This window comes from Triturus cristatus, chromosome 2_2, assembly GCF_964204655.1.
Source record: "Triturus cristatus chromosome 2_2, aTriCri1.1, whole genome shotgun sequence".
NCBI classification, from domain to species: domain Eukaryota; kingdom Metazoa; phylum Chordata; class Amphibia; order Caudata; family Salamandridae; genus Triturus; species Triturus cristatus.
The window spans coordinates 962,701,527-962,726,104 of record NC_140582.1 but is presented as its reverse complement, the minus strand read 5'-3'; the positions used below and the strand labels follow the sequence as shown (position 1 = coordinate 962,726,104).

The 24,578-nt window shown below is 38.4% G+C and overlaps 1 protein-coding gene across 1 annotated transcript in view; it reads left to right on the top strand.

Annotated features, from left to right (window-relative positions):
• The first annotated feature begins 2,860 nt into the window (after positions 1-2,860).
• LOC146863003 (uncharacterized) overlaps positions 2,861-24,578 on the top strand; it is a 90,461-nt gene continuing 68,743 nt past the window's right edge. Inside the window, exons 1-2 of the mRNA XM_085643137.1 lie at positions 2,861-3,869; positions 4,335-6,488. Coding sequence (XP_085499263.1) covers positions 4,648-6,488 — 1,841 coding nt within the window. The 5' untranslated portion in view covers positions 2,861-3,869; positions 4,335-4,647. The remainder of the gene's footprint in view (positions 3,870-4,334; positions 6,489-24,578) is intronic.

The window sequence follows — 24,578 nt, the reverse complement described above, 5'->3', positions numbered from 1 at the left end:
TCTGCAAACTTTTCACTCCAGAAGACATAGCTGTGCCCTACAATCCACACTGTGAACATCTTCAAAGGAGAACTGGATGCACTCAGGAGGTGTCTTTCAGTAGAATGGCAATATGAAAAGAAAGACAGTTTGGAAATGGAGGCATACATATTTTTTACAAAACAAAAAGAACTGATTGGCTGTTTCACACCATTCTAGAAAAAAAACTAGGCTGTATGTGAAAATTAATAGAAGCATGTTTTGTATTGGTACAAAAAAATGTGTAACCAAAGAACAGTACTATGGATTTGCAGTTAGGTTTGAAAAGTCAAGCACTCTTGCTCTGTGGAATTGAAACATTGTGTGTCGAACTTCTGACCTAACTGCACACAGCAGTGTTCCATGAGCTGTTGCTATGGTAGCAGGCAGAAGTCAAGTTGGGGGAAGGGTACTAGGCAGAAGTCAAGTTGGGGGCAGGGTACTTTTGGAAAAGGGTTGGTTTTCAACCAATAGAAATGTGTCATTACATTTGAAAAAAAGGGGGAAGCACTGAGATTTGAAACTTACATGTATATGTGTGGAAAAATAGAGGGAAAGTTTGCCATTATCTGGTTCTGCTGAGAGGAGAGAGGTGTACAGAACAGAGATCCTGGCTCTGATAATCTGCTGTTTGAGTGACACATTTCTTTCACAACTAACTAATTTTAAAGGTGAGTTTACAGTTTGAGAGGGGATGTATGTGGTAACTTAAGAAATGAATAATAGAAATGGGAATTGTTTTTGTTGTAGTTACACATGGTGGATTCATAATGTGTCAGTCTGTAAAAGAGATTTTCACTTGGCCCGAAAAAAAAAGAGCAGTAAGTGTGCTTTCAAATTGGCAAAGAAATTTCGTTTTGGCACTAATGTGAAAACATGACTCTGTGTGCATAGAAGAATTATAGGCAGAAATGTATTGCGTCTTGCTCTGGTGATTTCACAGTTGCAGTAGATGGAAAAGAGGAGCGAATTTTTGGGGGAAGAAGCAGAGGTTTAGCACACACCCATGTGCTTGCCATGTATAGTCATGCACAGTAATTAGAAGCGAGTGGGGTTTTCAGGTTTAAGTCTGTAATGCAAATACATTCAGCATCACTAAGGCTGGTTGCCCCTGCTGGAGTGTAGGCAGTCACAGAGAATACACACGGTGGTGGTCTGAAAAAAAAACTGCTTGGACATGTGCATTTAAATAAATTAAAAAAAAAGGTTTCAGAATGTGTCAGTCTGTAAAAGTGATTTCAAATTGAAAAAAGAGATATACACTTGCCCCCGAAAAAAAAAGAGCAGTAAGTGTGCTTTCAAATTGGCAAAGAAATTTCGTTTTGGCACTAATGTGAAAACATGACTCTGTGTGCATAGAAGAATTATAGGCAGAAATGTATTGCGTCTTGCTCTGGTGATTTCACAGTTGCAGTAGATGGAAAAGAGGAGCGAATTTTTGGGGGATGAAGCAGAGGTTCAGCACACACCCATGTGCTTGCCATGTATAGTCATGCACAGTAATTAGAAGCGAGTGGGGTTTTCAGGTTTAAGTCTGTAATGCAAAAACATTCAGCATCACTAAGGCTGGTTGCCCCTGCTGGAGTGTAGGCAGTCACAGAGAATACACACGGTGGTGGTCTGAAAAAAAAACAGCTTGGACATGTGCATTTAAATAAATTTAAAAAAAAAGGTTTCAGAATGTGTCAGTCTGTAAAAGTGATTTCAAAGTGTAAAAAGAGATTTTCACTTGGCCCGAAAAAAAAAGAGCAGTAAGTGTGCTTTCAAATTGGCAAAGAAATTTCGTTTTGGCACTAATGTGAAAACATGACTCTGTGTGCATAGAAGAATTATAGGCAGAAATGTATTGCGTCTTGCTCTGGTGATTTCACAGTTGCAGTAGATGGAAAAGAGGAGCGAATTTTTGGGGGAAGAAGCAGAGGTTTAGCACACACCCATGTGCTTGCCATGTATAGTCATGCACAGTAATTAGAAGCGAGTGGGGTTTTCAGGTTTAAGTCTGTAATGCAAATACATTCAGCATCACTAAGGCTGGTTGCCCCTGCTGGAGTGTAGGCAGTCACAGAGAATACACACGGTGGTGGTCTGAAAAAAAAACAGCTTGGACATGTGCATTTAAATAAATTAAAAAAAAAGGTTTCAGAATGTGTCAGTCTGTAAAAGTGATTTCAAAGTGTAAAAAGAGATTTTCACTTGGCCCGAAAAAAAAAGAGCAGTAAGTGTGCTTTCAAATTGGCAAAGAAATTTCGTTTTGGCACTAATGTGAAAACATGACTCTGTGTGCATAGAAGAATTATAGGCAGAAATGTATTGCGTCTTGCTCTGGTGATTTCACAGTTGCAGTAGATGGAAAAGAGGAGCGAATTTTTGGGGGAAGAAGCAGAGGTTTAGCACACACCCATGTGCTTGCCATGTATAGTCATGCACAGTAATTAGAAGCGAGTGGGGTTTTCAGGTTTAAGTCTGTAATGCAAATACATTCAGCATCACTAAGGCTGGTTGCCCCTGCTGGAGTGTAGGCAGTCACAGAGAATACACACGGTGGTGGTCTGAAAAAAAAACAGCTTGGACATGTGCATTTAAATAAATTTAAAAAAAAAGGTTTCAGAATGTGTCAGTCTGTAAAAGTGATTTCAAAGTGTAAAAAGAGATTTTCACTTGGCCCGAAAAAAAAAAGAGCAGTAAGTGTGCTTTCAAATTGGCAAAGAAATTTCGTTTTGGCACTAATGTGAAAACATGACTCTGTGTGCATAGAAGAATTATAGGCAGAAATGTATTGCGTCTTGCTCTGGTGATTTCACAGTTGCAGTAGATGGAAAAGAGGAGCGAATTTTTGGGGGAAGAAGCAGAGGTTTAGCACACACCCATGTGCTTGCCATGTATAGTCATGCACAGTAATTAGAAGCGAGTGGGGTTTTCAGGTTTAAGTCTGTAATGCAAATACATTCAGCATCACTAAGGCTGTTTGCCCCTGCTGGAGTGTAGGCAGTCACAGAGAATACACACGGTGGTGGTCTGAAAAAAAAACTGCTTGGACATGTGCATTTAAATAAATTTAAAAAAAAGGTTTCAGAATGTGTCAGTCTGTAAAAGTGATTTCAAATTGAAAAAAGAGATATACACTTGCCCCCGAAAAAAAAAGAGCAGTAAGTGTGCTTTCAAATTGGCAAAGAAATTTCGTTTTGGCACTAATGTGAAAACATGACTCTGTGTGCATAGAAGAATTATAGGCAGAAATGTATTGCGTCTTGCTCTGGTGATTTCACAGTTGCAGTAGATGGAAAAGAGGAGCGAATTTTTTGGGGAAGAAGCAGAGGTTTAGCACACACCCATGTGCTTGCCATGTATAGTCATGCACAGTAATTAGAAGCGAGTGGGGTTTTCAGGTTTAAGTCTGTAATGCAAATACATTCAGCATCACTAAGGCTGGTTGCCCCTGCTGGAGTGTAGGCAGTCACAGAGAATGCACACGGTGGTGGTCTGAAAAAAAAACTGCTTGGACATGTGCATTTAAATAAATTAAAAAAAAAGGTTTCAGAATGTGTCAGTCTGTAAAAGTGATTTCAAATTGAAAAAAGAGATATACACTTGCCCCCGAAAAAAAAAGAGCAGTAAGTGTGCTTTCAAATTGGCAAAGAAATTTCGTTTTGGCACTAATGTGAAAACATGACTCTGTGTGCATAGAAGAATTATAGGCAGAAATGTATTGCGTCTTGCTCTGGTGATTTCACAGTTGCAGTAGATGGAAAAGAGGAGCGAATTTTTGGGGGAAGAAGCAGAGGTTTAGCACACACCCATGTGCTTGCCATGTATAGTCATGCACAGTAATTAGAAGCGAGTGGGGTTTTCAGGTTTAAGTCTGTAATGCAAATACATTCAGCATCACTAAGGCTGGTTGCCCCTGCTGGAGTGTAGGCAGTCACAGAGAATACACACGGTGGTGGTCTGAAAAAAAAACAGCTTGGACATGTGCATTTAAATAAATTTAAAAAAAAAGGTTTCAGAATGTGTCAGTCTGTAAAAGTGATTTCAAAGTGTAAAAAGAGATTTTCACTTGGCCCGAAAAAAAAAGAGCAGTAAGTGTGCTTTCAAATTGGCAAAGAAATTTCGTTTTGGCACTAATGTGAAAACATGACTCTGTGTGCATAGAAGAATTATAGGCAGAAATGTATTGCGTCTTGCTCTGGTGATTTCACAGTTGCAGTAGATGGAAAAGAGGAGCGAATTTTTGGGGGAAGAAGCAGAGGTTTAGCACACACCCATGTGCTTGCCATGTATAGTCATGCACAGTAATTAGAAGCGAGTGGGGTTTTCAGGTTTAAGTCTGTAATGCAAATACATTCAGCATCACTAAGGCTGGTTGCCCCTGCTGGAGTGTAGGCAGTCACAGAGAATACACACGGTGGTGGTCTGAAAAAAAAACAGCTTGGTTTCATAATGTGACAGTTTGTTATACAGATTTTCACTTGCCCAAAAAAAAAGAGGAGTTTGTGTGCATTCAAATTGGCAAAGAAATTTCGTTTTGTGACTATTGTGAAAAGAAATGTAGTAATATATTTAAATACAATAAAGAATTTTTTTTTTAGTTTTTTTGCAGGTATTGCTGAAGAACAGTGAACAAAATTTAAGATGCCTACAAAATCTCGAGTTCAAAAAACGCTAAAAAAAAAACTATATTTGAGGACAACTGGAGGACCAAAGTTAGTAGAAGATGCTGATGTTGGGAAAAAGAAAAAATCTTCTGGTAAGCAAAAAAGACAATTCCTAAACAAAATATTGAAAACAAACAAAAATGTACAAAATGTCTGTTCTCGGAAAAATGTAACAAAACCTACAGAACAGCAAAAAATTGAGGATTTAGTTAATGCAAATATACCTTCTGCAATTGAAAAGTTTAACATAAACAGAAAAACAGCATTTAAAGAGATACGTAGAAAAATGTTTCAGAGAAGAGTTATGTCCAATTTGATAAAGGATATAAAGAAATATAAGCAAAAGGCTAAATATTATAAGAGAAAAAAAGAAATTGAAGCCATTGCAGCAAAGGCATTAGAATTAAAAAGGAAACTATTCATATTAATTTTGAATAGGATGCGTACATTAGATAAAATGGTTAATGTACTGAAATCACAAAGCAAAAGCAAAAGAGTAGTGAACAGAACAAATTTTTGTAAAGTGTTTTTAGGAAAGTGGATGCATAGCTCAAGTAGTGAACCTTTTTTTAATGAAGAGAGCTATTTTCAAAGTAATAGTTTGCTGCATGCAGTTGACACCAGAGGTCGTTCATACGAAGTAAAAAATGGTTGCATAATGGAGAAGGAGATAATGGTTCCAAGAGATGAGGTACAAGTGATGGCAGATGAGGCAATGGGGAGACGTCCTAAAGCCCCAGTGTACACTTGGAATTGTAGTAGTATTTGCACTGTGCGTCAGGAATCTATTGACAGATTTCGAGAGTTTCTAAGAGAATATAGTAAAAAAAGTGTAAAACAAAAGATTAAGGTGCTTCAAAGTCTGGATCCATGCAGAGTGAGAGAGAATACTGGTTTGCAGGGTCATTCTCTTGCTTGTCTATCTAGAAAAGTGTGCAATAGTGTTTTCCATCATTTTAGGATGCTGGCTGTTCATCATACTGAAATGAGAAAGTTTGTGAGACGGTTGTATTTTGCCAAAAGTCCAGCAATAAAGTTAAATGAATTGAATAGGGCTCTGTTCCGAGGAACGGTATCAGATGTAGAGAAGGTTGTTGATGAAATTCAGTTTTGTTACTTTGGTCCTGAACAAAACAGTGCAGAGAAGGACACAGTAAATGAGGCAGAAGTGGAAGAGAATGTAGAACCTTGTGTAAGTAAGACATTTAATGATCACATAACAAAATTTGCAATAGTCTCTAATGAAAGACCAAATGTTACTTGTATTTGTTGCCGCAGAACTCATTATAGAAAACAAACTAGGAATGTTGATCTCTACAGAAAGAGTGAAAATGAAGATAATTATAAGTGGATGGATTTTGCAACATATATATTTCTTGAAAATTGTTTTGAATTGGGTGAAGATCAGCGTATTTGTAAATACTGCTACAACAAGTTAGAGGAAAATAGAATGCCGACCAGAGCTGTACATAATAATTTAGAATTGGATGCTATTCCTGCTGAACTTTCTGAATTAAATACATATGAGTCTATACTCATTCAATGTGTTCATCCGTTCCAGACCATAGTACGTATGGAGCCCAAAACTGGTAAATTACCTCCTTCAGATTTACTGAGAGGTTTAAAAGGTAGAGTGGTGTATTTGCCCTTGGATTTGAAAAAAAATATGGAAACTATTGATGCGGATACTTTGGAAACTGAACCATTAATTATTCTGGTTAATGGTGTACCTACAAAGAATAAGAAGATTTGGCAGGAGCTGGTAGATGTGCGGAAAGTACAAAGAGCAAATTTGTATTTGAAAAAAAATAACAAATGGTATGAATCAATTTATATAGTAGAAGAAGAAGAAGAAGAAGATTTACAAGGAGATACAGAAACACCAAGTGGACAAATTGAAAAAGTGGACAAGTCAAAGGAAGAAGAAATTTATGAACATTTTAGCATACATCCTCTCCATTCGAAAGAAGTTATGGGAGACAATATTGATCTCTTTCAGATGAAGAAAGCAAAAGGAAATCCCGTGAGTGTATGGGAGGAGAGCTTGGAAGCTCGATGTTTTCCACAGCTGTTTCCTAAAGGAAAAGGAGGACGATACGATGAACGTCCGGAACAGATTCCAGCTTCTGAGTATCGGACTACAAGACTATATGCTGAAGATCCCAGATTTCGACAAAGTATCCCTTATTTGTTCCATCTTTTATTTGAAAGCGACTTGTCTGCACTGTCTTATGCAGTAAATCACATTTTAAAAAGTGGAGTACATTTACAAAATGTGTCTGCTAAGGATTTTATGGAGAAAGTGCAGCACCGAGATGATCATTTGGAAACACAACTGATCAATCTGATGGCTTGTCAGCGTGGGACAAATGAATATTGGTACCGACGCCATGGTGAACTAAAATGCATGTTACGCAATTTAGGAACACCAACATGGTTCCTTACCCTAAGCTGCGCCGAGTACGCTTGGGATGATTTACTGGATTTTCTACGAGAGGCCAATTCAAACATTGAAAACATCGAATACAAGACAGCAGGAGAACTGTGCTCATTGGATCCGGTTAATGTTTGCAGATATTTCAATCATAGATTTGAGGCTATGATGTCCTTCATCTGCAATAAAAAAAATCCACCCCTTGGAGAAGTAGTGGATTTCTTTTGGAGAAAAGAGTACCAGGCAAGAGGTGCTCCTCATATTCATATGCTGCTGTGGATCAAGGATGCCCCAAAGTTTGGAACAGATACTGATGAAGCAGTGTTATCTTACATTGAAGAATATGCAACATGTGCTATACCTAAAAGCACAGAAGAGTACAAGTTAAAGGAGCAAGTTCTACGTTTCCAAATTCATCGGTGTGGAAAATACTGTCGACGGAAATACAAGAGCAAAGAAAAATACTACACTAAATGTCGATTTGGATTTCCTAGACCTGTTCTTACAAATGGAAGAGTCAACAGTTTTATGTCAGCTGTGAGACATACTATCACAAGAAAATCACCTAAGAATACCTACAACCTTAAAAGAAAAGAAGAATCAAAAAATATAAATGACTACAACCCAGTCATTTTATCCATGTGGAACGCTAACATGGATATACAGTATGTTGCTGACAATTCCATTGCTGTTGCTCGATATGTAACGTCTTACATTACGAAATCAGAAAAAACAGAATTGAAGGAAATGTGGGAAGAGATTTCTCACGAGAAGACTGTCAGTAAGAAGCTGTACAGTTTCAGTTTGAAGATGTTATCGCATCGAGAAATTGGATCCTACGAATGTTCAGATAGATTATCTTCTGCAAGTCTCTACTCGAAGTCAAGAAGAATAATTTGGGCAAGTTTAGGCCTTGCAGCAATGAGAAATCGGGTACTGAAATCTGTTGGAGAAATTGAATATTTGGCACAGTTCGAACCTGAAAGTACAGATATATTGAAAACAAACATGTTGGACACATATTATCCCAAGAGAAGTCATCATCTGGAGAACATGTGTCTCTATGAAGTGCTGCAGAACTACATTTATTCACGGAAAGCTGCAGAAGACATCAATAATGGAAAATATAAAGTCGTTGGTGAAGAAGGATGTTTGGTGAAGCAAACCAAAGGAAGTTTGATAAATCACCGGAAGCTGAGTTGCGACACTACCGACAAGAAAGAATTTTACTACTTGGCTCTTTTACAGTTGTTTAAACCATGGCGTTCAGAGGATGAACTACTGGGAGAATTCCAGAGCTATGAAGATTCTTTTAATGCTTGCAAAGACAGCATACAATGCAGTACATTCTCAACTTATCTGCAAATGTTAAATGAAGAAATTGAACAGGAAACTACAATTGCAGCAGAAATTGCTAGAGACAGTTCTCAGGACAGCCAAAGTTCAGGAACATACAGTCAAGATCCCCTAGGACAACCAATCGTTGAAAATGAAGCATCAATAGCCATGAATGAAGTGGAAACGGCTATGAATCAAGCTCAAGAAGAATTTATAGACTTAGAAAATTTGGAAAGACAACTGAATCAAGAGCAGCAACAAATTTATGAAGAGATCAAAAACAAAATTGATCACGGATTTCTACATGAAAAAAAAGAGTGCTCATGCACATCATTTCATCCAATCAGGATGTATGTAAGCGGACAAGCTGGCACTGGAAAAAGTTTCCTAATTAAAGTCATCAGAAGCTACCTAAAGCAAAAAACAGATTCTACTTTGTCTTGTGTGGTTACTGCTCCAACTGGGTTAGCAGCATATAACATAAAAGGAATCACCTTACATCGTTTGCTAATGTTACCAGTGGAGCATGAGAACAAAATACAATTCAACAAGCTAACTGGAGAAGCATGCTTGGAAGTTTCAAGAGTATTGAAGAAGATGCAAGTTCTCATTATTGATGAGGTGAGCATGGTATCAAACTTAATGCTTGCCTTTGTGCATTTAAGAATGCAGCAAATTTTGAAGACAGACTATGACGTGTTATTTGGTGGAAAACACGTCATAGTTTTTGGGGATCTTTTGCAACTTACTCCGGTTAAAGGACAACCAGTGTTTAATACTGTGACACATGAAGACACGAAGAAGTCATTGGGAAGCATTGGAAATACAAATATTTGGTCCTTCTTTGAGTACAAGGAACTTACAACTAATATGAGGCAAGCAAACGATGAAGAATATGGAAGTATTCTGAAAGATATCAGGATTGGACTACTCACAGAAGTTGGGAAAAAAGCATTACAGAGTCGGCTGTTACATAACTTATTTCCAAAGGAAGAAATAGTTGCAGAGAAAATATACAAGAATATTGCAGAAAACAAAAGTGTCATCTGCTTAATGCCAACTCTACGTGAATGCTCAATATTTAATGAGGAGCTTTTGAAATTGGAAAAGGAAGAGATCAGGAAATTGGAAGCAGTGGACAAAATTGAGGATGGAAGAATTACTGTCACAGTAACAGGCAAACTGAAAAATAAATTGGACTCACTAGAGAAGAACATCTCCAAAACAGCAGGATTAGAAAAAAATCTATATGTTTGCATGAACTGTAGAGTGTTTTTAAGGAGAAATTTGGATGTTGAAAAAGGCTTAGTAAATGGAGCGATGGGAAGAGTTGTGGGTTTTATTAATTATCAGAAAAAAAATGGAATTGAATGGTTAAAAATAAAATTTGATCAGATAGAGGAAGTTAAAGACATTTGTCGTTGTTCAGTTCGTTTCATGCTTGTGAAAGACTTATATGTACGTAGGAAGCAGTTTCCGTTTTCTCTAGCATATGCTGTAACTATTCACAAGTCTCAAGGATTGACTGTAGATTGTGCATTTGTGAACATTGGATCTAGTGTGTTCAAAGAAGGTATGGCATATGTTGCTTTGTCACAAGTCAAAACATTATCAGGTTTATTCATGATAGACTTCGATGACTCAAAAGTTAGTGCTGATACAAACTGTGTAAAGGAGTATAATAGATTAAGAAGAAGCTATGCTCCTCATTTAGGTCAGTATCCTGTGTTGGAGAAACGTGTAGTTTCTCGTAAAAGGAGAAATGAGAATATCTGTAATGAAGATGTAGAGAAGAGGAAAAAAAAGAGGAGTGATGTAATTGCAAGCAAAAAGAATAAGGAAAATGAAGAACAGGTTGTAGGATGTCATTTTGAAAATAGCTCTGGTGTCAACTGCTACGCAAATGTAGTGCTGAATGTTGCTTTTTATCTGGAAAGTTTGCAAGAGCAGATAATAATAAATCAGGGAAAAAGATTCTGTTCAGAGCTCAGTCTCCTTTTTCAAAAGCTGAGTAAAGATAAAACTCAAATAGAAAGTGCTACTGATATTAGAAAACTTTTAGATGTATGTTCAGGACGAACACAGTTTTCTCAAAATGAACAGCAAGATGCTCACGAATTTTTGATGTATTTTCTTCAGGTAGTGGAAGAAGAAGGAGTTCCCATTGACATTTTTTTTGGTCTCTCTTATAAATGGGAACATAGTTGTGATAATTGTTATAATATAAGTGGTTCTATTGTTGATAATGAAAGGTTTATTTATTTGACATTGCCAGAGAGTAAAACAGTCACTTTTGCAAACTTAGTTAAAGATGCTAATCATAGCATGAAATGTGGTGAGTGTAATTCTGACATGTTATCAACATTAATTTTAAGGGAATACGGACAGTATGTAATTTTAATGATGCAACGATGTAGAGCTGATGGATCAAAATTGGATACTTTAATAAAGAAGTTTACAGGACAGCAATTATCAATTTCAGGAAAAACTTTTGTAACTGTTGCAATAATTTTCCATGATGGACCTACTGTTACTTCTGGACATTACACAGTTTATCTAAAATGTGAAAAAGGATGGACACTGTGTAATGATTCCCAATTGATTTTCAAACAACGTTTGCCTTTTGATTTAGCAAATTCCTATCTAATCTTCCTGAAACCTAAATTTTAGAGAGACTTGGCAAGATCTGGACAAAATAATTTTACCATTTTACAGGATTACCATTGCAATTTTGTAGAAAAAAGATTTTTAAAATTATCATTTGGCCTAAAGGAAAGATAACCAATTGTAATGTGGACTTTTTAAATTTTTAATGCAATTTTGAAAAACCAATAATTTAGAGATTATCGGTAACTTCTGCACATTTTAAATTTTGGAATGTTATTGGACTGCCACTGGAAATTTTTTCAAAAATGATTTCAAAAATTACTATTTGGCCATGTGGAAAAGTAAGCAATTCTATTGTGGACTAAATAAATTATTCGAAAAATTTTCGTGAACCAAAATGTTACAGAGAATCGGTGAGATCTGGACAGATTAAACTTTAGAATTTTAATGGTTTTCCCTTGGAAATTTATTCCAGGGAAAGAATAAAAAATACTATTTGGCCTAAAGGAAATAAAATCAGATGTATTTTGGAGTTATTTGAGATATATTATTGTGAATGTACTTCTGAAACAAAAATATCAGACGGTATTTTAAAGAAAAAAGTATTGTTTTTAGATGACATTTTTTAAGAATAATATGCATTTCTGTAATGATAAGTTTAAGTGAGAAGAGATTCTGGGCTTTTTTAATACAATCTTTGAGATTGTTATTTTTTTTTGCCCGCTGTAAAATGATGAATGCAATTGCTTTCACAATTTATAGTGAAATGCAATATATTCTGAAAACAGCAAAAATAAGGCAAAAATATTTTTTGGAAAAAAATGTAAATATGTGTACTGTATTATAAAATGTTTTAAAAATATTAATACTTTTTTCTTTTTTTTCAGATCGATATAGAAAATTTTCGTAAACTACAACCATTTTAAAAACTATTTTTTAAAAAAACAAATGAATAAATATTTTTTTCAGTGAGTATGGTAAGTCAATAGTAATAATTGTAGTCTTTCAAGGACCTTGTAATGTGAAAAATGATTTTTAGTGTTTTTTTTAAAAAATTAAAAAAAAGGTACGCTTACCGTACGCGTACGGTAAAAAAAAAAAAAAGTTTTTTAAAAAAAATGTAAAAAAAAGATGAAAGATAAGGTTGGCTCTTAAAAGAACCGTTGTGTTCATGCAGGGACAGAGGAAAGGAACCATGGGAAAATCATTCAAAGCTACAAATGTGCTGATCTATTTTGTTATTCACTAGGGAAACACTGGTCTCCCTATAACAAATTAGAGCTTTACAAAATGTGCAATGAATATCAACCTTCCGAAATCGAGGGTTCATTTCCAGAGGGCCAGCAAAAGGAGATTCTCCCCCCACAGATGAAGGGCTCACCTGAGCTGCAGAAGAAGGAGTAAGCTCTGCAGGTGATGGTCCAGGCTGAGCTGCTGTGGATGTACTGGCTCGTCTTTCTGAAGAGTTACCTCCAAAAAGTTGAGCATGTGTCCTTTTGTGTACATCCTTGAGGTGCCTCATCATGGTGTGATTCCCAAAGGAATACTTCCTGTCAGGATTACCTCTAGAAAGTACACGCTTACACAGCTTGCAAGTAACTAAGGGTGCATTCACCTTTTGCTGGCCTTCTGGAAAAGTAAAATAATCCCAAACATAAGAAGGTTTTACTTTCCTCGCTCTCTGCCTCAAGACAGTGCTGCTGGTGCTAGCCTCACTCTCAGAAGAGCTCTGCTGTTCTGCCATCGTATCCCAAAGACAAACCAGCTCCTTCTCCCAAGGGATCACAAGCAGAAATGAGGGGAATGGGTGTGGTGTAGGAGAGTTCTAGAACTGAAAGTAGTTTCAACCAATCAAAAGTTGTGTTTCAAGATCACATGACCTACCGTACGCTTACGGTACGCTTACGGTGCGCTTACGGCAAAAAGTACGCGTGCGCGTAAAAAAGACACGCGCTTGCGCACATGCGCATAACAGTCATTTCCCGGCACTTCCGCGTAACGTGCGCGTGTTGCGTAAGCGCGCACGCGTCCCACGCGCAGTACGCGCGGCTACGCAAAGTGCGTAACTATACGCAAGCAGCGTAGATAGATTACGGACGTTGCGTAAACCGTACGCTTACCGTGAGCTTACGGTACGCGAACTATAAAAAAAAAAAAAAAAAAAAAAAAAATCTGGAAATAAATTTTACATGTTTATTTTAAAAAATATATATAAAAAAAATATTTAAGGATTTTAAAAATTAAAGCATAGTCTTTATAAAAGATAAGAAAATTAAAATAAAAATATGTTTGAAAAAAATGAAGAATATAAAAAAAAAATAGCATTTAAAAAACCTTGCAAATTCACTGAAAAAACCATGGGTTTCACACACGTTATAGTTAGGAATTAGCATTTAAAAAACCTTGCAAATTCACTGAAAAAACCATGGGTTTCACACACGTTATAGTTAGGAATTAGCATTTAAAAAACCTTAGAAATTCACTGAAAAAACCATAGGTTTCACACACGTTATAGTTAGGAATTAGCATTTAAAAAACCTTAGAAATTTAGTGAAAAAACCATAGGTTTCACACATGTTATAGTTAGCTGGACATTTTACTCGTAAAAAACCAATGAAATTGCCCCGTTATAGTTAGTTCAGCTAACTATAACTCGCGCGCCCGCAATGCACTGCTGATGACGTCACATATTACATCACTCATGACATGGTCAGTGACATCACTCATGACATCACTGATGACATCTCAAATGACATCACTGATGACCTCACTGATGACATCATCCTTGTGATAGAGTGGCAGACCTCCTCTCACCTTAATATAAGCTTTGATACACACATTCAAAAATAGAGACTAAAAATTTCAAAACAATGGACATACCAATACCAGTTACAACAACCTCTTCAGTAATTCTAAGATCCACATACACATCCACTCATTCACCAACAGTCCTATACAGTCACTCATACATGTACTCACTCATCATATGTACTCATACATCTATACATCCTGTTACACAATGCCACTCATCCATAGAGTTACTCACACACATAGTCACTCATGCTAATAAAGAATCAAACATACATTTACTTGCATATACAGTTATACACACACCACCACACTTACTTCTACGGAAACTTACACATACTTAGTCTTTTAAACAATCACTTATAGAAACACATACTTATTCATACAGGAACTCTTTCAATCTCTCACTTTCACATATACTCACATATATACACCAATAGTCACATATACTAGTTTAAAACGTATGTAGTTACTCCTGAAGACACTATTGAGACAGTCATTCACTCACTAACACACCCATACACACACTCATCCACCCATACAGTCCTGCACACATGCTGTGTTCAACACATACAAACAGTGAGTCACTCATTCATGCACCGATGCACTACGTAATACCCCCCACCGAACCATGCAGACACTCAGACTGATACTCAAAAAAACAACTAATAACCTAAATAGGCACCCATGTAGCTACTCACCAACCCATGCAGCCACTTATACACAAAGTGAGAGACTGATACAGATATTTACATATTTAAACATTACTCACTAAGCCATGTATTCACTATGATACACTTAATCAGTCAGTTACACAATCAATTTTTCAAAAACAAATCATCCATTTAGACACTTATATACCCATTTATTCTTCCATCGACCATGAGATATACATATATAAAACATATTTAATTTTCAGAATAACACACATTCACTGGATGATGTCATCAGTGATGTCATCAGTGATGTAATTTGAGATGTCATCAGTGATGTCATGAGTGATGTCACTGACCATGTCATGAGTGATGTAATATGTGACGTCATCAGCAGTGCATTGCGGGCGCGCGAGTTATAGTTAGCTGAACTAACTATAACGGGGCAATTTCATTGGTTTTTTACGAGTAAAATGTCCAGCTAACTATAACATGTGTGAAACCTATGGTTTTTTCACTAAATTTCTAAGGTTTTTTAAATGCTAATTCCTAACTATAACGTGTGTGAAACCTATGGTTTTTTCAGTGAATATATATATATATATATATATATATGTTATCTACTGGCGGTTGCCAGTAGATAGTTATAGTTAGGACCGTGTTTCCATAGGAAATCCGCAACATTCTATTTGGAATAACTTTGGCGCCGGTTGTCGAATCCTCGCGAAATTTTCAAAATAGGTGGGGCGCTCCGCTCTGCTCCTACCCTGAAAGTCTCGGGGGGGATTCGTCAAGCAGGGGCTGAGAAAAAAGGGGGGTCCCAAAATGAGTTTTCCCCATGCAATTTTCCATAGGGACCTTTTGTAACGCCCTGAACGTCTCAGGATCGTTTAACAGACACGATAATGAGAACGCAACCACTTGTGAAGGTTTAGTTATTTTAATGAAGGCAAAAATAATACAAGGAATAAACAAAGGTTATAGTCACTGGAATCCTCCAGGCTAAGTACGTTACCAGCCCACAGCACGGATGGTCCTAACCGTCCTCTGCATATACGCCGATCCCGGCGTATGCCAACAGAGGGCAGAAATGAAATGGCCGACAATGCCAATCGGTAGGCTGTGAGGGGCACAAAGAGTGTTGGGGAGAATCGAGGAGTCAGGGAAACACCCAGCCAGGGTCTCTACCTGAAGGGAGCAGCCGCTCAACCTCTTCCTCAGACTGCACCGGGACGCGGAGTCACCTCCTGGTGATGCGTCACCGATACCCCAATCACAAGCAAAGAAGACTGAACCGAGAGCAGCCGCTCGATCGATCCTGTGGACTTCCGAGTCTGTAACGCGGCAAACACCACCTGGTGTGCGTTACAGCTGGCAGTCCCTGTATCTCTGGTCGGGCTGGGAGTTACGACTCCAACCAGCAAAAGCGCCACTGCGCTTTGACTCAGCCGAGTCAAAAAGCGAAGCTCAATGGTTATCCGGTAGAGCTTCCGGGTCCTTCACAGGTGACGATGGGGCAAGACACGGCCCAGGGAGTAACGACTCGACCTACCTCCGTTCTTGCCTTACTGGAGCACCACTCCGGAACACTGCTCTTCACTAAGCAGGTACGTCGGTTGTAAACACAATATCCGACAGCGTTGTACCTCCCGGTTCCTCCCTTTATAGGGCGTTTTCCTTGAGTTATGTAACAGCTCTCCTGTTTACATAAGGGCGTGTTTTCCTTGAGTTATGTAACAGCTCTCCTGTTTACATAAGGGCGTGTTTTCCTTGGGTTATGTAACAGCTCTCCTGTTTACATAAGGGCGTGTTTTCCTTGAGTTATGTAACAGCTCTCCTGTTTACATAAGGGCGTGTTTTCCTTGAGTTACGTAACAGCTCTCCTGTTTTACATAAGGGCGTGTTTTCCTCCCCTCGCATGACAGGAATTCTTGACACCTTTAGTCCAAGGTACAGCCCGAACGGCTGAACAGAATTACTTGAAATTTGGCAAAGAGGTAGTCCTCAGGTCAGGCATGTGCCTTTTGCATATATGGGGTCAATCTGTTCAGTAGTTCCTGAGAAAATCAAAAGTAAAATCATATACATATCTGGCGGAGCCTAACCACACATCTCATCGTGAGATCTGATTGGCTGTCAGTACTTCATCCAAGAAGTGTTGGCAGCCATCTTGGGACCAATATACATGATAGCACCTCATTAAAAAGCATTGCAGTTAATATAAGGTTTTAAGACTTTAGTTACATTATAAATCATTTGTTGGTGGTACCATACTCACTTTAGGAATTGTGGTGTGTTCTAAGGTGATTTTACCATGTGAAAAAGACTTCTGCTGTGATATCACGAACCATGTTTGAGAGAAACAGGGGTGGGGGAATCATATCGCCCGACGCCCGAACCATGTTGTTTATATTGACGGGCAAGAAGATTTATTGTCTATTTATGTCCGACGGACATGTAGACATTAATCACGTTTTAATCACGTTAAAAAAACAGGCTGTGGGCACTCTGGGGCTCACAGCCAATCCGAAGCTTGCAGAGAGCCTTTGGCGGCATCTGATTGGCTAGCAGCCCATGACTGGGCTCTAGCCAGTGGTTGGCTGGGGGAGTGAAACGTCACTCAGCCTCTGCAAGCAGTAGTCCGTGGCCGCCACAAGGCTTGCAATAAGCATTCAGGTAAAATAAGCAGTTTTGCCCGCTTGAATTGTGTGATATTGTGACGGAGGTGCTGCGATTTTCTTTTATTTATATTTTTAGCAACCGTGCGTGGGTAGATTAATTAGTACAAATGCCTAGGCCTGGCCCGCCTCGGCGCCTCAGATGAGGACGTCAAAAAGCGTATCGCAAGCAGGCGCGCTGCGCTACCGCCGCTTCATGGAGGAAACACCCATTACAACGAATTCAGATTCACGCGCTGCCATCGCAACGCGGGTTTAACATCGCGGGTCCGGAGCCTTCATACCGCAGATGGAAACAGATCTGCAGATTAATGCTTTCAAAAGAGACATCCGTTGGTGACTTGCAATTTATAACTTAAAGTCCTAATATAGAATAGTGAACTATTAACTTTCAGCCCAGAACTGCATAAACACACCGACAAATATACATTACAAAATTTATTAATGTTGCAAAGAGGCTACATTTGGCGAAAAAACGATTCTTATTATTAAAGGAAGCTCCCAACTTTGCTGTTTCTTTTTCGACTGCGTTTGTGCTTCTCCACACCAAGCACTCTTAAACTACTGCCTACCAGTATGGGTGACATGTGACTCCTACACTTTCACTCCTTTGGCTTATGGGCAAAAAAACATTGTCGCACACGGCGCAGTCAGCACTAAAAGCTTTCGAAGCACCTGCTGCAGCGTTTCTTTCCGCCGGCAATTACCAGGCCTCACAGAAATGTGTAGGAAACTTGTGTGATGAATTACCATCCTGGAAAGAGATCCGTGTTTTGTATAGTTGAGGTTGTGACCTCGGTGAAGTTAGTGCAGAGGGTTAATATGCCTGCTGCAAAGAACATGTACGAAGTCGATTACAGAGTGCATAGGATGGGAACAGATCTGCAGATTAATGCTTTCAAAAGAGACATCCGTTGGTGACTTGCAATTTAGTCCTAATATAGAATAGTGAGCTCTTAACTTTCAGCCCATAACTGCGTAAACACACCGACAAATATACATTACACAATTGATTAATGTTGCAAAGAGGCTACATTTGGCGAAAAAACGATTTTTATTATTAAAGGAAGCTCCCAACTTTGCTGTTTCTTTTTCGATACAACTTACCGATTCGCAAGGAACGTAGGGCTCACGTCTGGCCAGCTGCAAAAGTGAGGGGGAAATGGCAGGAGGCGCGCTGGCTGACACCTTTTATATCCCACCCATACGTTTTTACAAGGGTGACGGTAAATTAGTACATTATGTATGGTTAGAAATGTACGTATTTTGTGGGAATAAATACACAGCCAAAAAAAATGGAAAAAAAGGGGAAAAGAAATAAAAGAATTGCCGTCAGGGTTAAGGGGAGGGGGCGCAGGGGGGCAGGGACGCGATAATATCGCTTGACAAGTTTTCCTTTAGCATTATTATTGCACAGCATTGAATGGTTTACTGATTTTAATAAAGCAAAAATATATTAATGTTTCTCTGTCAGCCGGAGCCCTTAGGTTTGATGTGGAACGGGGGTAGGTGGGACAAGTGGATTTTACAGGACATGTAGATCTCAGTGGCATTTTGTCCCTTGGACAACTAGATTATTTGGAAAATTCCACACCCCTGAAATAAAAGACCGGCATTGCGCCGGAGGCCACGCCCCCTCCTTGCAGCACTCTGCAAACGCGCCCCCTGGCCAATTGTAAGTTGAGGAATTAATTCCTCTTCAATACTGAGGGTCCCTGAGGGCCAACTAGCCCAACAGGTATCTCCAGTATGCGCCAGGGAGCTGCGTTGCAGACAGGTGTTCTGAGGCCACGCCCCTTTTTACACCTCCATGCAACGCAGCTCTGTGGCGCTTACTGGAGGTACCTAGTGGGCTAGTTTGACCCTGGGACCCTTAGGATTCAAGGGGACTTAATCTCTCAACTCAGAACGCCCACAGGCCCTGTGGCGCGTTTTTAAGTTGGGGAAATAATTCCCTTTCAATCCTGAGGGACCCTGGGGTCCAACTAGCCCACCAGGTGCTTCCAGTAAGCACCACTGCTCTGCGTTGCAGAGAGGTGGTGCAGGCCGTGCCACTTTTTACACCTCTCTGCAACGCAGCTCTGTGGCGCTTACTGGAGGTACCTAGTGGTCTAGTTGGACCCTAGGGACCCTCAGGATTCAAGGGGACTTAATCTCCCAACTTAAAACGGCCACAGGGCGTGTTTACACAGTGGGGAAGGGAGGGGACGGGTTCAAACACGCCCTGTGGTGCGTTTTAAGAGGTAGTTTTAATTCCCTACCCTATAATATACTAGGGGCTTACAGAGGAGGTCATGCTAATCACAGGGGGACCCCAACGCATAGTGTTCCCTAGTGCATGTAGGTGTTTTCACGGTATTCTGAGTGTCTTTTAACATAGCACTGGCTCTAGGACTGGTTAGTCAGACTCCGTTACCACCAGTATCCGTCTGAAAAAGTTGAGGGTACAGGATGATTTTGCAACAAGGCTTGTTTCTGCTCTTCCGTTTGTTCTTTCTGCACGTTATACTTCTTCCTGCACTTTTCTTCGTCTTTGAGGACTTCTGTTGCTTCTTTCTGCATTTCTTTTTTTTCTTTGTGCGTTTTTCCTTCTTTCTTCACATGTCCTATCTCTGTAGGCATAGCTAGAAATTAGCATTTAAAAAACCTTCGAAATTCACTGAAAAAACCATAGGTTTCAGGGGCGTTATAGTTAGCTGGGCTTTTCACTTGTACAAAACCATAGAAATTCCCCCGTTATAGTTAGTTCAGCTAACTATAACTCGCGCGCCCGCAATGCACTGCTGATGACGTCACATATTACATCACTCATGACATGGTCAGTGACATCACTGATGACATCACTGATGACATCTCAAATGACACCACTGATGACATCACTGATGACATCCTCCAGTGAATGTGTGTTTTTCTGAAAATTACATATGTTTTATATATGTATATCTCAAGGTCGATGGAAGAATAAATGGGTATACAAGTGTCTAAATGGATGATTTGTTTTTGAAAAATTGATTGTATAACTGACTGATCAAGTGTATTAGTGAATACATGGCTTAGTGAGTAATGTTTAAATATGTAAATATCTGTATCAGTCTCTCACTTTGTGTATAAGTGGCTGCATGGGTTGGTGAGTAGCTACATGAGTGTCTATATAGGTTATTAGTTGGTTTTTTGAGTATCAGTATAAGTGTCTGATGTCTGTATGGTTCGGTGGGGGGTATAGGTGCATAGGTGCATGAATGAGTGACTCACCGTTTGTATGTGTTGAAGACAGCATGTGTGCAGGACTGTACGGGTGGATGAGTGTGTGCATGGGTGTGTTAGTGAGTGAATGACTGTCTCAATAGTGTCTTTATGAGTAACTACATATGTTTTAAACTAGTATATGTGACTATTGGCGTATATAAGTGAGTATATGTGAGAGTGAGAGATTGGAAGAGTTCCTGTATGAATAAGTATGTGTTTCTATAAGTGATTGTTTAAAAGACTAAGTATGTGTAAGTTTCTGTAGAAGTAAGTGTGGTGGTGTGTGTATAACTGTATATGCAAGTAAATGGATGTTTGATTCTTTATTAGCATGAGTGACTATGTGTGTGAGTAACTATGGATGCGTGGCATTGTGTAACAGGATGTATAGGTGTATGAGTACATATGATGAGTGAGTACATGTATGAGTGACTGTATAGGACTGTTGGGGAATGAGTGGATGTGCATGTGGATCTTAGAATTACTGAATAGGTTGTTGTAACTGGTATTGGTATGTCCATTGTTTTGAAAATTTTAGTTTCTATTTTTGAATGTGTTTATCAAAGGTTATATTAGGGGGAGAGGAGGTCTGCCACTCTATCACAAGGATGATGTCATCAGTGATGTCATCTGTGATGTCACTGACCATGTCATGAGTGATGTAATATGTGACGTCATCAGCAGTGCATTGCGGGCACGCGAGTTATAGTTAGCTGAACTAACTAGAACGGGGGAATTTCTATGGTTTTGTACAAGTGAAAAGCCCAGCTAACTATAACGCCCCTGAAACCTATGGTTTTTTCAGTGAATATATATCTATATATATATATCTATATATATATCTATATATCTATATATATATCTATATTCACTGACAAAAACCATAGGTTTCAGGGGTGTTGTAGTTAGCTGCACATTTCCTTCGTACAAAACCCTAGAAATTCCCCCATTATAGTTAGTTCAGCTAACTATAACTCGCGCCCCCGCAATGCACTGCTGATGACGTACGTCACATATTACATCACTCATGACATGGTCAGTGACATCACTGATGACATCACTCATGACATCTCAAATGACATCACTGATGACATCACTGATGAAATCATCCAGAGACTGTGTGTTTCTGTAAAGTTTAAATATGTTTTATATATTTATAGGGAAAGGTCTATGGAAGAATGAGTGGGTGTATAAGTGTGTGAATGGATGATTTAGTAGATGCGTGACTGACTCTATAACTGAGTGATTAAATCTATGTAACTGCGGACTAGTGACTAAACTGTGTGAATGTCTGTATCTGTCTGTCTGTTGGTGTGTAAGCAGCTGCATGGCTTTGTGAACAGCTACATGAGTGTCTATATGGGTTATTGATTGGTTGTCTAAGTATCTGTATGGGTTTGTGTGGGTGGAGTGTGTGTGACTCTGTGCATAGATGTGTGAGTGGGTGATTCAGTGGGTGCATGGTTTTAAGAGTGCATCTGTGATGGACTGTATGGGTGGGTGAGTGTATGTATGGTTGTGTTAGTGAGTGAATATATATTTCATTAGTGCATGTGTGATTTACTACATATGTGAACGGCAGTATATATGTATGTTGGAGTACAGAAATAACTATAACTGAGAGTGTGGGATAGTGTGATTGGCTGTATGGATGAGTGTATGCTTGTATCATTGATTGTATAAGACCATAGGAATTTGCGCTAGTATTTGTATGAGTAATTGACCTTGTGCGTGTATAATTGTATAGGTGAGTAAATGGCAGTGTGATTAATTGCTTGCATGACTGAGTATATGTGTGAGTAACTCTATGGATGAGTAGCGGTGTGGGAGTGTCTATATAGGTGTATGAGTGCATATGATAGTCCTGTATTGAGTGACCATAAGTATGAGTGACTGTACGGGTGAGTGAGTGGATGAGTGTTTAGACGTAAGAGTCAGTGATGGGGTATCTACTTACTGGTGTTGGATTGTCTATGGTTTTGAGAGTGGCAGTATGCAATTTAGTTAGTGTGTGAAAGTTTAGATGAATGTATGTGTAGTACGTAATTGACTGAATGAATGCATTAGTAGCGTATGGTGAATGTATAAGTGCAGAACTATGAGGAAGTGCTGCAGCATCAGACAGTAACATGTTTAACTGCAGTGTGCTGTAGTACTTCCGAAGCACAGGGATGCAACATATGTACATAAATATGTTGCAAATCTATGCTTCTCTCTGCACGGCTGCTTAAACTGCAGCCATGTGGTGACACAGGCACCCTTGCACCATGGTGCAAGGATATCTGTGTGATGTGGTGTTTGTTTTTGGGCAGGAAGACACACCTTCCTGCACAAATACAATCAGAAAACGCATTTTTCTCCTTCAATGTATGCTGAACATTTTAGCATGCATTGAAGATTAAAAAATGAGGAGAAATGAAAACAATTCTCCTTGTTGTGCTTTCCTACACCAATTGGAGAATGGTGCAGCATTCACACACATATCGAGATTTATGATTTATGATAAATCTGGAGATGTGTCTTGTTCTATGAGCATTCAGTGCAATCACGCACAACAACACTTATAGAACACCCTTTCAACGCAAAGTGGTGTGTATGTGAGGTTGTATTTACATGGAGTAGAAAAAGTGCACAGAGTGCCTTTTCCTCTCTTTGTAAATATGAAAGAGTGTCTTGCGCAATAACTATGTTACAAAAAGTGACATATTTCTGTTTGGAAAATTGCTTGCGAATGATAGAAGGTAAGCACAGAGTTTTGTCTGCAAAGATGCTCAAAGAAGAATGATTGAAATGATTGTGGTCCTTCAATAGGTACAATGGGAAATATTATGAACCACTCAAATCTGTTTTTTTGGAGGTCACCTGATATCCGATGACAGAGAGATTTCAAAACTACATAGGTATAAACAGAGTGTTTTTAAAAACGTGTTCAAACTTTGTAGCTTCTTGCAGATCTGCCCATTCTGCAGTTTAATACTTAGTTAAACTTACCTTCACAGTAATAGAAATTAAAAATGGTACACATTTTTTTTCAGATTTTTTTTGTAATGTAAATTGGGGTAAATTGCTTATTTTAGAATTAGGATCTGTGAAAGAAAAGAAAAAATAGTTATAACATGTAATAATACATGTTTTACAACACAGAATAATTTAAACAAAGTAATTTGTTTGCCTTTTAAGCTGTTCTCAGAATATATTGAATTTCACTAGAAATAGTGATTTCAATCGTACTCATCACTTAACAGCGGGCAAAAAAAAAACAATCAAAAAGATTGTTTAAAAAAAACCAACATGCTATCCTCAGTAAAATACCAGAAAATACAAATCACACATATATGTAATGCTTATGGCTAACAAAATTTTATAACTTTAACTTATAAAAACTGTAAATGCTATCGCTTTAAAATATTCACCGAGTCAATGAGCACGAAAAAGTCCATAATTCAAACATATACCTTTCCTTGAGGCCAAATGGTATTTTTGCACTCCTTTTTATGTAAATTGTCCAATGGTAATTCTATTAAATTATAATAATAAATTCCTCAGAGAGTGAATTATTTTCCTAAAACTTTGACTTTAAAAATATTAGGTAGGAATTTGGTAATTCCCTAGGCAAACATTGTTTGAAAACCAACTGGGAATCATTACAAAGTGTCCAGCCTTTGTCACATTTTAGATAGGCAGTGTAATGTCCAGATGTTGTTGAAGGACCATCATGGAAAATTATTGCAATTGCTACAAAAGTCCTTCCTGATATTGATAGTTGTGTTGCTACAAATTGCTTTATTAAAGTATCCAATTTTCTTCCATCAGCTGCACAACGTTGCATCATTAAAATTATGTATTGTCCATGTTTTGTTAAAAATAATGTGGATAACATTTCTGATTTACATTGGCTACACTCCATGTTTTGATTTGCACCTTTAACTAATTTATTGAAAGACACTGAATTACAGTCTGGTAATGTTAAATACAGAAATCTTTCAGTGTCTTAGTGGTACATGTATACATTCAATTTTCACAATGATGTTGCCATTTGTAAGAAAGGCCCAAAAATATTTTCTATTTCTACACCTTAATTTTCAAAAATGGTAAGCATATACATTAAAAATTCCTGAGCATCTTGTTGGATATTTTGTGTAAA